A 15,557-nucleotide genomic window follows, 5' to 3' on the forward strand; every position below is an offset into this window, starting at 1 on the left:
AGCTTCAGATTTTAACAGATGCCTGGCAATGGGGGGACATGCTGGCTATTGCTCTGTGGGTCAAACAAAAAGCCAAGTCACTGGACCATCGGATCAGGAAGTGGGAATTGTTGTTCTTACACTGGCTCTATTATTCCTGATGCGGTGCCCCTTAATTAAAATCAGTCATTTGGCCGGCAGATCACCCACCCATTGATAACAGCTGAAGCAATAATCACTGGAAGGAAGGAACGAGTCACATGTTTGGTCCAATCCTTCTCCCACCCTCCTCGCCTGCCAGTCCTGGCAGGAGGTTCCATGAGTCAGCGCTGGCTTCTGAGGCAGAAATACCAGTTTCCGCCTCGTACCGCGGGTGGGAAGAACTCCGAGAGAGGGGAAAATGATTCAGAACTTCTCTCAGGACTTCATGCCAATTAAAAGGCCAACAGAAAGCAGAGCTAGGACATGGCACAGGAGAAGGGGAAAGAGGGAGGCAGTTGAACCTCACAGCAGCCAGCGGATTGTGAACGGCAAGCGGTTCACCCGACACACTGTTACTGACTCCGAAGGGTTATCTGCAAGTTTCTCCTCTTGTCCTCTGCTTAAAAATTCTGCTCCGCCTTGATTGGAGTTTATTCTCTGAGATCGAGATTTCGGACTTCATTCTCTCGGGGTTTGGAGTAACTCTCTGGTAGTCTTGGCCTCTGGGCAAACGTCTGTCTCCCCTTCTAGACTGTAAGCTCGTTGTAGGCAGGGAATGTGTCTTGTAGGAGATTCTCCCAAGAACTTAGAGCAGTGCTCTGCACACGGTAAGCGCTCTCAATAAACATGATTGACTGACTGATGGTATTAATCCTCTTCTCAGTCTGCCTAATTCAATACCCAGACGTCATGTGCATAACCAATCAACCAATTGATTGGATTTATTGAGCACTTATGTATTCACAGTCCTGTACTAAACACAGAGTACAAATCGATAGTTTTTTTATGGTATTTGTTAACTGCTTACTATGTGGTAAGCAGAGTTCTAAGAGCTGAGGTAGATACAAGTGGATACAGGTCGGACACAGTCCCCATCCTACACAGGAGTCACTAAGTAAGAGTTCATAGACACGATCCCTTCCCTCGAGGAATTTACAGTCGAGTGGACAATAAATGTCAAAAAACCATGGCAGTTCCCTTCCTAGACCTCCATCCTGGTACATTCTAGATGTACTTTATGTACTCTAGATGCATCTTACAAAATATACTCTAGATTTATATAGATGTACTTGATGTACTCAATAAATACAATAGAATGAATGAATTCAATTTAAACATCCCCAGGGTTTTGTTTAGTAATACCTTATGAGTTTATCAACTATTCAACTCAAGAGGATTTCTAGACTTCTATACTATGAGCCCGTTGTTGTGTAGGAACCGTCTCTAAATGTTGCCGATTTGTACTTTCCAAGTGCTTAGTATAGTGCTCTGCACACAGTAAGCGCTCAATAAATATGATTGAATGAATGAAAAGAGGATCATATAAAGAGTAGCAGGGTGCCCTAGTGGAAAGAGCATGGGTCTGGGACTCAGAAGACCTGGAATCCAATCCAGAATCCACAGTTTATTTGCTGTATGACCTTGGGCAAGTCACTGTAACTACTTTGCGCCTCTCATATGCCAAGTAGGGATTCAATAGCTGTTCTCCCTCCTGCTTAGACTCTGAAAATCATGGATGGTGATGATAATAATTATGGTACTTGTTAAGTGCTTACTATGTGCCAAGCACTGTTCTAAGTACTGGGGAGATACAAGTTAATCAGGTTGGACACAGCCCCTTTCCCTCCTGGGGCTCACACTCTTCATCTCCATTTTACGGATGAAGTAACTGAGGCCCAGAGAAGTTAAGTGACTTGCCCAGGGTCACACAGCAGAAATACGGTGGAGCCATGATTAGAACCCAGGAATCGCTCCTGGATTTCAACCTCTGGGCATTTGGTATTCACCCTATCATCAGCCCCACAGCACTTATCTATAAATGATAAATTTATCAATAAATTATTTATATTCATGTCTGCCTCCCCTTCCAGACTGTAAACCTGTTGCACGAAGGGAACGTGTCGGACGATTCTGTTGCATTGTACTCTCCCAAGCACTTCATATAGCACTTAGAACATTGCTTTGCACATAGTAAGTGCTTGACAAATGCCATTATTATTATTATTATTATTATTATTATTATTATTATTACATAATGCTCTGCCCATCGAAAGCACTCAATAAATACCACTGATGATGATGATCTGCAAATTCATCTCAACCCTTCTTGTGTCTATTGATAGTTTGGGATTGCACAATTTCCTGTACAAACTAATTATATTCCCTCACCACCCACTGAATTTCCTTTTGAATCCCATCACCAACAAACATCAACAAGAGCCTCCTCACCCTGTTGGATGTGAGATTCTGACCACCAACAATTCTGCATTTGTGCACCCTTTCTGGTTTTAGAAGGGCCTTACTGGTACAGTGTTGGTAACAGATGACCCAATAAACAAAAACTTGGTTTACTGTTATTATAAACAATAATAATAATAATTTTGGTATTTGTTAGGCACTTACTATGTGCCAAGTACTCTGCAAAGGGGCAAATATAAGATTATCAGGTCCCAGGTGGGGCTCCCAGTCTAAGTAGAAGAGAGAATGGGTATTGAATCCCCACGTTACACGTAAAGCAGCGGAGACACAGAGCAGTGAAGTGACTTCCCCAAAGTCACTCAGCAGACCGACGGCAGTGCAGGATTAGAACCCAGGTCCTCTGAGTCCCAGGTAATTGCTTTTTCCACTAGGCCACGCTTTATTGCTTTTTTTTTTTCTTTTAGTTATTCTTGACCCAAGCTTTCATTACAAAAGGAGATCAGAGCTTCATTCAGCGATGGGCAATTTTACTCACCCGCCTGTTCCAGCGCCACCATTGTTGCCTGTTCAATTAAATCACGTTCGATGAAGCTCCTGAAGTCTTCACTGTACACGCTAAGATCGGGCAGCTGGAACGTGTAGATGGGCATCTCCAGAGGGAACTGCTCATTGTTGCATTCGTTTGCCACATGGGATCGGGCAAGGGAGACGATGGCTGAGCTGGCATGAGAAATACCCCGGGACAGACGTTTTTCTGGAAGAGAATACGAGATGATTATGAGGAGGGAGAGTGCAGATATTGCTAAGCAGGAAGAATTCTTAGGGAAGCAGCGTGGCTTAGTGGACAGACCAGGGGCCTGGCAGTTAGAAGGACCTGGGTTCTAATGCCAGCTCTGCCACTTCTCTGCTGTGTGACCTTAAGCAAGTCATTTCACTTCTCTCTACCTCAGTTATGTCATCTGTAAAATGGAGATTATTAATAATTTAATTATATATCATGATAATATATATAGTAATAATGATAACAATAATGCTAATAATGATCATTGCATTTGTTAAGCATTTCCTGTGGGTCAGGCACTGTACTATGCGCTGGGGTGGATAAAAGCAAATCGGGTTGGACACAGTCCCTGTCCCACATGGGCTCACTATCCCAATCACCAGTTAACAGATGAGGTAACAGGCATAGAGATGTGAAGTGACTTGCCCAAGATCACACAGCCGACAAGTGGCAGAGCCAAGATTAGAACCCACAACCTTCTGACTCTCAGGACCGTGCTCCGGTGAGCCCCATGTAAGACAGGGACTGTGTCCAACCTGATTAACTTATACCCCAGTGCTTAGAACGATGCTTGGCACATAGTAAGTGCTTAACAAGTACAATAATATTATTGTATATACATTGCATAATTAATATTATCATTAATAATTCAATTATTATATATATATATATATATATATATATATATATATATATATATATATATATATATATATATATAATTATTCTCCGGTGGTTCCTGCTTTCCCATACATAGGTGAATGCCGTTCACCCTATGGCCTAGATGGACTATCCCTAAGATAAGACACCAGGTCAACAACTTTTGATGGAACAATTACGTGGTGATATCCTGAAAGATCCTTTGACAGATCGCAAGATTAGGTTGCATTTCACTTCACAGAACAATTATCACTTCATGTCGATAAGAAGCATCAAATAACTCAGGCTTTGCTTTTATCTCTAAAGCTGATATTTAGACTCTAAGTAGCATTACAGTGCTCTTTTAACTTATTGGGATGAACAGGACATGCATGAAAATATACAAGACTCAAACATCAAAGCATCTTTTGACCTTCTTTTGGTGGAGTACCTTCTTTCATTCCAGAGAACACTAGGCATTGCCCTAGTTAAGTCTCTTTAATAATAATGATGGCATTTATTAAGTGCAAAGCACTGTTCTTAGTGCTGGGGAGGTTACAAGGTGATGAGCTTGTCCCATGGGGGCCTCAAAGTCTTAATCCCCATTTTACAGATGAGGAAACTGAGGCACAGAGAAGTTAAGTGACTTGCCCAAAGTCACACAGCTGACAATTGGGGGAGCCGGGATTTGAACCTATGACCTCTGACTCCAGAGCCCGTGGCTCTTTCCACTGAGCCATGCTCTTTCTGCTACAAGTTCTCCTACAAATCAAATAATTCATTCATTCATTCAATCATATATATTGAGCGCTTACTATGTGCAGAGCACTGTACTAAGCAATTGGAAAGTACAATTCAGCATCATATAGAGACAGTCCATACCCAACAACAAGCTCACAGTCTAGAAGGGGGAGACAGGAAGCAAAACAAAACAAGTAGACAGGTGTCAATACCATCAAAATAAATAGAACTATAGATATATACACATCATTAATAAAATAGAATAATAAATACGTACAAATATACACAAGTGCTGTGGGGAGGGGAAGGGGGTAATAATAATATAATGTTGGTACTTGTTAAGCACTATGTGCCAAGCACTGTTCTAAGCGCTGGGGTTGATATAAGGTAATCAGGGCAGAGGGAGGGAGTGGGGGCGATGGGGAGGGGAGGAGGAGCAGAGGATCAATCAATCAATTGTATTTATTGAGCGTTTACTGTGTGCAGAGCACTGTACTAAGCACTTGGGAAGTACAAGTTGGCAACATATAGAGACAGTCCCTACCCAACAGTGGGCTCACAGTCTAAAAGGGGGAGACAGAGAACAAAACCAAACATACTAACAAAATAAAATAAATAGGATATGTACAAGTAAAATAAACAAATAAATAACTAGAGTAATAAATATGTACAAACATATATACATATATACAGGTGCTGTGGGGAAGGGAAGGAGGTAACATGGGGGGGATGGAGAGGGGGACGAGGGGGAGAGGAAGGAAGAGGCTCAGTCTGGGAAGGCCTCCTAGAGGAGGTGAGCTCTCAGTAGGGCCTTGAAGGGAGGAAAAGAGCTAGCTTGGCGGATGGGCAGAGGGAGGGCACTCCAGGCCCAGGGGGAGGCTCAGTCTTGGAAGGCCTCCTGGAGGAGGTGAGCTCTCTAAAATACGATGAGAAATGTATAGATAAGGTAAAATGTATTCCAAAACCTCATGTGAGTTCCTTCTATCCCGGCTCCGTCATTTGTCAGCTGTGTGACTTTGGGCAAGTCACTTAACTTCTCTGGGCCTCAGTTACCTCATCTGTCAAATGGGGATTAAAACTGTGAGCCCCAGGTGGGACAACTTGATCACCTTGTATCCCCCCCCAGCACTTAGAACAGTGCTTCGCACATAGTAAGTGCTTAACAAATGCCATTATTTTTATTATTATTATTATTATTATATAATCACTCAGCTGGAAAGGTCCTTTGGAAGTCATCCGGTACTGCTTCCTGTCACCAGGCAAGTGCTGGACTCCCACTCAGGGCAAAGGTTTGCCCTTGGGAAGCAATGTGGCCTAATGAAAAGAGCACAGGCCTGGGAATCAGAGGATCTGGGTTCTAATTTTGGCTCTGCCAGCTGCCTTCTGGATGACCCTGGACAAATCACTTAGCTTCTCTAGGCTTCAATTTCCTCTACTGTGTAATGGGGGATTCAAACTTGTTCTCCCTCCTTCTGAGACTCTGAGCCTCATGTGGGACAGGGATTGTGTCTGAATTAACTTGCATCTACCCTCGTGCTTAAAACAGTACTTGACACATAATAAGAGCTAACAAATACCATGATTGATAATGATAATAATGATAGTAACAATAAAGGTTTGTCTAGTCTCAAAAGATCTTCAGAGATGGAGACTCCTCAATCTCCTGTGGAAGTCCATTCCAGAACTGGATAACTTAATAACGAGAATATTTTTCTCTGTATGCAACAAAATTTTCTCCTGCTTTGATTCAGGAGTAGTAGTAATAGTAGTAGTGGTAGTAATAATAATAATAATGATGGCATTTGTTCAGTGCTTACTATGTGCGAAGCACTGTTCTAAGCGCTGCGGGGGTACAAGGTGATCAGGTTGTCCCACACAGGGCTCACAGTCTTAATCCCCATTTGACAGATGAGGGAACTGAGGCCCAGAGAAGTTAAATGACTTGCCCGAAGTCACACAGCTGACAAGTGGCAGAGCCGGGATTAGAACCCATGACCTCTGGCTCCCCAGCCCGGGCTCTTTCCACTGAGCCACACTGCTTCTCTAAGAAACAGCTTAGCTGTAGTAATAGTAGTGGAAACAGTAGTAGTAGCAGTGGTGGTATTTATTGAGCACCCACTCAGTGCAATGCACTTTCTAGGTACTTGGGAAACAGGGAAAAGAGAAGCAACAAAAAAGCAAAAAAGAAGGGAGCTTACACTCTGAAGGAGGAGACAGACAAAAATATGTACATCAAATAATTAAATGTACGATTGAATAAACATATTCACAAGAAACAAGAAGAATGAACACAGGTCTTGGAGTCAGAGGACCTGGGTTCTAATATTGACTCTGCTGCTTGGCTGCTGATCCTGGGTGAGTCACTTAACTGCTCAGGGCCTCAGTTTCCTCAACTGCAAAGTGGGGATAAAATACTTGTTCTTCCTCTCCTTTACACTGTCAGCCTCACGTGAAACAGTGATGGTGTCCAATCTGATTATCTTGCATATATCCGGGCTTACTATGTGCCAAGCACTGTACTAAGTCCATAACAAGCCCATAACCTTAGCATAACCATCAACTCATCCCTCTCATTCAACACACACATTCAATGAAATACTGTCACTTCTACCTTGACGACAACTATAGAATCCACCCCTTCCTCTCCATCCCAACTGCTACCATGCTAATTCAAGCATCCTATACTACTTTGATTACTGTATCAGACTCCTTGCTGATCTCCCTGCCTCCTCTCTCCACTCCACTCCATATTTCACTCTGCTGCCCTTATAATTTTTCTGAAAAATCAGTCAGTCCCTATCATCCTACTCCTCAAAAACCTTCCTTGGTTGCCCACCCACCTCTGCCTGAAAATGAAATTCTGTACCATCAGCTTTAAGGCACTCAATCACCATGCCCGATCCTACCTTAGCTCGCTGATCTCCTAACACCTCTAATAGTCTGCTCCTCTAAGAGCAACATCCTTTCTGTTCCTCTATCTCATCTTTCCTGTCACTGACCCCTTGCCCATATTCTCCCTTGGGTCTGGAACTCCTCATATTTCACATTCCACAGGTCCTCAACCTTCAAAACCCTTCTCAAGTCACATCTCCTCCAAGAGGCCTTCCCAGACTAATCAATCACTGGTATTTATTGAGCACTGGCTATGTGCAGAGCATTGTGCATCATCAATCATATTTATTGAGCGCTTACTGTGTGCAGAGCACTGTACTAAGCGCTTGGGAAGTACAAATTGGCATCAGATAGAGACAGTCCCTACCCAACAGTGGGCTCACAGTGCACGTGAGAAGCCGTGTAGCTCAGTGGAAAGAGCACGGGCTTTGGAGTTAGAGGTCATGGGTTCAAATTCTGACTCCGCCAATTGTCAGCTGTGTGACTTTGGGCAAGCCACTTAAGTTCTCTGTGCATCAGTTACCTCATCTGTAAAATGGGGATTAAGACTGTGAGCCCCCCGTGGGACAAACTGATCACCTTGTAACCTCCCCCAGCACTTAGAACAGTGCTTTGCATATAGTAAGTGCTTAACAAATGTCATTATTATTATTATTACTGTGTTAGTCACTTGGGAGAGTTCACCAGAATTAGCAAATTCCCTGCCCATAATGAGTCTATAGTCTATCAGTCTTAGTCAAGCTTTTTACTTCCCCTATCCACCCTCCCCTTTGCATGTCATGCACTTGGCTTTGTACCCCTTAATAATAATAATAATGGCATTTATTAAGCACTTACAATGTGCAAAGCACTGTTCTAAGTGCTGGGGAGGTTACAAAGTGATCAGGTTGTACCACGGGGGGCTCACAGTCAATCCCCATTTTACAGATGAGGTAACTGAGGCACAGAGAAGTGAAGTGACTTGCTCAAAGTCACACAGCAGACAATTGGCAGAGCGGGGATTTGAACCCATGACCTCTGGCTCCAAAGCCCGGGCTCTTTCCACTGAGCCACGCTGCTTCTTGATATTCACCCCAGTCCAACAGCACTTATAGAAATCTCCTTATACTTTACCATTTCCACCATCAGTAATCTATTTTAAAGTCTGCCTCGCCTTTTTGACTAAGTTCTTTGTAGGAAGGGATCTGATTTTAATATGAATTTGGAGGTGGGGAGAGTTGGTGTCCTGTCAGATTTGAGAGGAGGGAGCGAGTTCCAGACCAAAGTGGGAACATGGAAAAGGGGTTGGTGGTGAGACAGGCAAGATTCAGGTACAGTGTGTAGGCTGGCACAGGAGCTAAGTGTGTGGGTTGGGCTACAGTGGGAAATCAGCAAAGTAAGGTAGGAGGGGACTAGCTGATTGAGTGCCCTAAGATCAATTAATTGTATGTATTGAGTGCTTACTGTGTGCAGGGCACTGCAGTAAGTCCTTGAGAGAGTACAACACAACAGGTTTGGGAGACATATTCCCCGTCGACAAGGAGCTTACACCTATGATAAGGAGTTTCTATTTAGTGCAGAAGTGGATGGGCATGTATTGCAGTTTTTAAAGGATGGGGAGATGTGAACTGAATGATTTTTAAGAATCCGGGCAGCAGAATGAAGTATAGAATGGAGTGGGGAGAGATAGGAGGCAGGGAGATCAGCAAGGAGTCTGATGCCGTAATCAAGGTAGTATAGGATGCTTGAATTAGCACGGTAGCAGTTTGGATGCACAGAAAGGGGTGGATTCTCTAGAGATGTTCTGAAGGTGGAACCGACAAGATTTAGTGACAGACTGAAGATGCAGGTTGAATGAGAGAGATGAATTGAGGATAATGCCAAGGTTGGAGGCCTGTGAGACAGGGAGGATGATGGCATTATCAACAGTGATAGCAAAGTCAGTGGGGGAGAGTATGGGCACGGAAGGGAGATGAGGAGGGCTGGGTGTAGATGGGAAGCTAAGGAGTTCTGCTTTAGATTTGTTAAGTTTGAGGCATTGGTGAGATATCTAAGTAAAGATGTCCTGAAGGAAGGAGGAAATGTGAGACTGTGCGGAAGGAGAGATGTCAGGTCTGGAGAGATACATTTGGGAATCATCCACGTAGAGATGGTACTTGAAGCTGTGGGAACGAATAAATTCTCCAAGGGAGTGGGTGTAGATGGAGAACAGAAGGGGAGCCAGAACTGAGCCTTGAGGTTCCCCCACAGTTAGAGGGTGGGAGGCAGAGGAGGAGCCAAAAAAAGAGACTTTGAATAAGCTGCCAGGGAGACAGGAGAACCAGGAGAGGACAGTGTCTGCGAAGCCATGGTCAAACAGGATTTCCAGAAGTGGGTAACCCACATCATCACTCTGTGCTTGCCTTCTCAAAAGCCCCCAAAATGTTTTCGTGATGATGCTTTTTCACTGCTGAAATTCAGCAAACCGGGTACATTGAAACTGGACAGAAGGAGAGACTGAGGGATGCGGATAGAGTTAAGAATCATCTCACATAGAACACCAACCAGCCCTTGTCACAAAACGTAACTTGAAAATATGTTTCCCTTCCGACGCTTCCTAGCCTGGAATTATGCAGACGAGTTTAAAAGAGGACGTTTTCCTCTGGGGTTTTGTCTGGCTAAAATTATCGCAGGGTTGTTTTTGTAAGTATCATCCAAAGCTCCATGACAAATTCCTGTCTCTCCATCCTTAGAGTATAATTGTCCTGTAATGTCTGGTTTAGTTGTGCTTCCTGCTTACCAACAGGCTTTCCCCCCGCACACCCACTTTGTTCCCCTCCCCGTTTCTCCCTTTATGGTCAGTTCAGGAAGGAGAGCTGAGGTGGAGTTACCATTTAGAAACGGAGACTTCCATTTTCCTACTTAGAATTAGATCGAAATGTCACCGATTGCTTTCCGGAGAACAAACCCTGAAAAGGGAGATTAAAAACCTGCGGATGGTTTACAAGGATTTACACAAATTCTGGACCAGAAAGGCAGAGATGACCTGCATATGAACAGACAACTTTGATATGGAGTGTGCCTTGTATTTCACCACCACCATCAGAATTTATTCAGAGCTTACTGTGCTCTGAGCTCAGTGTGAGGGGCTTGGGAAAACACAAGAAGTCACAGTCCCTGCTCTTGAGTGGCTGAGGATATAATGGGAAAGAAATGAAGACACAGACAATATTTATACATTATAAACAAGAGGAAACATAGACGATCCAATCTATCTCGCTGCTGACCCCTCACCCACATCCTGCCCCTGAGCTGGAATGCCCTTGCCTCCCCAAATCTGACAATTACTCTCCCCCACCTTCAAAACCTTACTGAGGGCACATCTCCCCTCTTGTAAAATCTGTAAAATGGGGATTAAGCCCCCCTTTCCTCTTCTCCCACTCCTTTCTGAGTCACCCTAACTTGCTCCCTTTGTTTATCCCTCCTTCCAGCCCACAGCACTTATATATATATATCTGTAACATTTTCATTTATATTAATGTCTGTCTCCCCAACAGCGTGGCTCAGTGGAAAGAGTATGGGCTTGGGAGTCGGGGGTCATGGATTCAAATCCCAGCTCCGCCACTTGTCAGCTGTGTGACTATGGACAAGTCACTTAACTTCTCTGTGCCTCAGTTACCTCATCTGTACAATGGGGATTAAGATTGTGAGCCCAACATGGGACAACCTAATCACTCTGTATCCCTCGCCAGCGCTTAGAACAGTGCTTTGCACACAGTAAACACTTAACAAATACCAAAATTATTATTATTATTATTATTAAACTCACTGGGGGCAGGGAATGTGTCTGTTTCATATTGTATTGTTTTCTTCCAAGAGCTTAGTACAGTGCTCTTCACACAGTAAGCACTCAATGAATATGACTGAAGGAATATCACAGACTACTAGAAATAATGGAAGTAACAAATGAATAAATTGATACATTAATGTGATAAGTGCAAAAGGTAGCACATGCGATGACACAATCAGGTATGTGATCAGTCAGGGCACACCTCCTGGAGGAGGTGGCTTTGAAAGTGGGAGGAAGTGGTTTGGAGTATTTGAGGGGAAAAGAAGTTCTAAAGAGAGAAGCAGTGTGGCTCAGTGGAAAGATCACGGGCTTGGGATTCAGAGGTCATGGGTTCTAATCCTGCCTCTGCCACTTGTCAGCTGTGTGACTTTGGGCAAGTCACCACTTCTCTGGGCCTCAGTTCCCTCATCTGTAAAATGGGGATGAAGGCTGTGAGCCCCACGTGGGACAACCTGATGACCCTGTATCTCCCCCAGCACTTAGAACAGTGCTTGGCAAATAGCAAGTGCTTAACAAATACCAACATTATTATTATTACTGTGTGCCAAGCACTGTAATAATAATAATGTTGGTATTTGATTGATTACCTCTTCTGTAAAATGGGGATTAAGATTGTGAGCTCCATGTGGACAGGAACCGTGTCCAATCTGATTACCATATCTCTACCCTAGTGCTTAGTACAGTGCCTGGCACATTGTCTTTAACAAATACCATTCATTCATTCAATCGTATTTATTGAGCGCTTACTGTGTGCAGAGTACTGTACTAAGCACTTGGGAAGTACAAGTTGGCAACATATACAGAGGGTCCCTACCCAACAACGGGCTCACAGTCTAGAAGAGAGGGAGCAGACAGGTGAAATGGGGTGGAGATGGGAGAGTTGAGGTACAGTCTAGAAGTCAGTTTTGGAGACCCAAAGTGGGAGAAGAGACTGCCAAGATAAGGAGATTTTTTAAGTCACCCATAGCAACCAAGCTCTAGACTGTAAACTAGTTGTGGGCAGGGAATGTGTCCATTTATTGTTATATTGTACTCTTCTAAGTGTTTAGTACAGTGCTCTGCAGTGCTCTGCACACAGTTAATGCTTAATAAATATGACAACGAATGAACCAAGATATCTCCACCTCATTTTGTCATCTGAGAATCCTGAACTGTGGTCCAGACCCTGGACTTTATATGGAAAGAAACACCATAACCTATTATAGATGTGAAACAGAAACGGATACAAATGGATGGAGGATTTTGTTTCCTCTTGAGGAACACAGGAACCCATTCTAAGACTTCTGATAAATGGACTGGTGGTAAAGCAATCACTGGGTGCTGAACAAAGTCAGTGACCAATAAAGGATTGCCAACTCTTTGACTAGGAAAAGATGAGTGGGGGCATGAGCTTTTGTTTTAAAAAGTCATGAATCCCCAATCAGTATCATACAGTGCTCAATGTCACACAACTCCAGTTTCCAAAATTAATACTCCCTGTCACAGCTAGAAGTCAAAAACTCTGACAGAATTTTTTTTTTTTTTAACTGGGGGGTTGGGGGGAAGCAACCTAAAATGGCAAATAAGTTTACTGTAAAAGAAGTTGCCTTGTCATCCATCACAATTTGACGGGAAAAGTCCTGAAATGGACCATCCTTGTGAAATGAGGGTAATAAATGGTATTACGTATTAATAATCTCAGACATGACTCCTTTGATGTGGAAAATAGTTCCAAGTATTGACGATTGTATAATGGATCACATCTGCTTCAAATAAAAGTGACTTATTTTTCTTTCCCATTTTAAAATGAGGAAGAGTCTTTTAACACAAATCCAGAACTGTCATTTTCTGGAGGTGTAAGAGAATTTCGGTGTAGAAAATTATCATGATAAAAAGCAAAGCCATTCACGTCTCCTTAAATGCCACCCTTACTACAAAATATCCAAGAAGGCGATGACGAAGCACAGGTATTCTTTAGAACAGCAAAAGCACAACTGAAGGCTGTGTTTTAATTTTAGCATGCAGCAAACCCAATTTAACAATTCTGGAACTTTGGTTTTGTAATTGAGAAGCTAAAAAAATAAAAATTATACAGTACAAAAAGCATTCAATTTAGATATCCTAAAATTTGAATTCTATTATAAAATGGACATGAACATAAACACAACTTGAAAAGGAAAACTATGATCAGCATAGAATGATATTTATAAAACTGAAAAACAGAGCTGAAAATCAATTTCTGCACTTATTTAATGGCATTGCAGTTAACTACTGGTTATTGGAAGCAGGAGGCAGCATGGCCTAGTGAAAAGAGCACAGGAATGGGGATCAGGAGATGGGAATCTCGGCTTCCGCACTTTCCTGTTGTGTGATCTACTTCATGCCTCAGTTTCCTCAATTATAAAATGGAGAAAAAAATTCCTGCTCTCCCTTTTAGACTGTGTGCACTCTGATTTTTTTTTAATATCTACCCCAGGGTTTAACACAGTATTTGGCCCAATCATTGCTTAACAAATACCAATTATTGTGATGAGTATATTATGGATCATGAACAGCTAATAACTCAACCATTCATTTATTTAATTCAGAGAAGGAATAATGGAGAAGAGAGGCCAACGTGATAATTAGTTAACAGTAGCTCTGGCATAATATTTGCTGGAGTCTTTGGAGAGTATATGCAGATTTAAATTACCCATCTTAACCTGCCCTTCACTTGGTTAATGGAGACTTGGGAATGAAGTCTTGGTGAAATTGTTTCAGGCAGTTACCTTGAGCAATTTCATCCTGTCTTTGAAGGCCTGGGCGGTCAATCTTGTTCACCTGTTGGGGTGGCTCTCTTTCTGGTGGCTTGTAGTATTTCCCCTCGTTAAACACTTGGGGTAGGTTGGCTGTGTGAACCTGTCGGAGTTGCTCATAATCACCCAGAGCTGCAGTCAAGTCCCAGTTTTTGCCTGTAAACATACAGAAAAAAAGATGGAAACATTTTTGAGAGATGTTTTTTAACCTGAATTTGAACTACAGCAAATCAGAAAAGCAGTATGCATTGTGGACTAAAGGGAGTTTCAATAACAAAAACTCAGCTGAATAACCCAGTTGTTCAGTTTTCAAAAGAAAAGGCACCCTTGGGTATTTGATATTCAACTAGACACAGAAAAGCTACGTGAAAGATGTATGGATGCTTTCAAGATCAGACATATGTATTTCTAGTCATGCTATCTCCCTATTGGTGGTGAGCCCATTACCAGAGAACAGGCCTATGTACTCCCAAACTACTGAAAATGGGATACCGTAAAAGTTACGGAATCCACAACTCAAAACTTCTCTGCTAAATTCACTTTAATTCAGAGAAAAATTGGACGATGAAAATTGTATTGAAGTATTCAACAAGTTGTTCCTGTCACAGAATAACTTCCAGAACATTTACAATCTAGAATAAGTAAATTTTTTTTTTTTAAAAAAAGAAAGAAAAACCTTGGCATTTTCTCAAATTCTGCATCTGTTGTTTATTTTGTATTTTATTTTCTTGAAATATCTACAATTAAAATATTTTTGATATGTAAGTATACCTTCTTATAACATACAAGTGAAACTTTTACTAAAGTGAATCACACGTCACTTTATTCAGTTCAGTAATCACAGAATTGATTTTTAAAACTTCGGCGAAAGTTTTTTAAACTTCATTTCGTCTTGAAATACAACCTTAACAGCCTCTGGTTAAGTTAAAATTACACATGTTCACTCTTTCGATTATATATAATGAACTGATGTACATAAATTAACATGAAATATTAGATTTACCAGAAACAAACAAAAAAAAATTGCTGCTCTTTAATCATTCTATTTGATTCCAACTACACTGTTTCTCCAAACACTTTTGGTTCTGAAAGATGTAGCATGGTCTAGTAAAAAAAGCACAGGCTTGGAAGTCAGAGGAACTGGGTTCTAATAACAATAACAATAATAATATGTGAAGTGCTTATTATGTGCCAAGTACTGTTCTATGCACTGGGTTAGAACAAGTCAATCAGATTGGTCAGAGGCCCTGTCCCACATGGGGCTGACAGATTAAATAGGAGGGAGAAAGGGAATTGAATTGCTACAAATGAGAAAACTGTGGCACAGAGATGCAAAATGACTTGTCCAAGGTTACACAACAGGCAAGTGGTGAAACTGGGTTTGAACCCATGTCCTCTGGCTCCCAAGCCTGTGTTTTTTCCACTATTCTTCTTTTTGCCTTTTGTGTAATCTTGGGCAAGTCACTTATCTTCTCTGTGCTTCAGTTTCTTCTTTTGTGAAAAGGGGATAAAATACCTATTCTCCCTCCTTTTTAGACTTTGA

The 15,557-nt window shown here is 42.2% G+C and overlaps 1 protein-coding gene across 1 annotated transcript in view; it reads right to left on the minus strand.

Moving 5' to 3' along the window:
- The window catches only part of OTUD7A (OTU deubiquitinase 7A), a 203,784-nt gene that overhangs the window by 157,653 nt on the left and 30,574 nt on the right, over positions 1-15,557 (minus strand). Inside the window, 2 exon segments of the mRNA XM_038746785.1 lie at positions 2,915-3,133; positions 13,988-14,170. Of these exon segments, the coding sequence (XP_038602713.1) occupies positions 2,915-3,133; positions 13,988-14,170 (402 nt within the window).

The sequence above is a fragment of the Tachyglossus aculeatus genome, chromosome 5 (assembly GCF_015852505.1).
Source record: "Tachyglossus aculeatus isolate mTacAcu1 chromosome 5, mTacAcu1.pri, whole genome shotgun sequence".
NCBI lineage: Eukaryota > Metazoa > Chordata > Mammalia > Monotremata > Tachyglossidae > Tachyglossus > Tachyglossus aculeatus.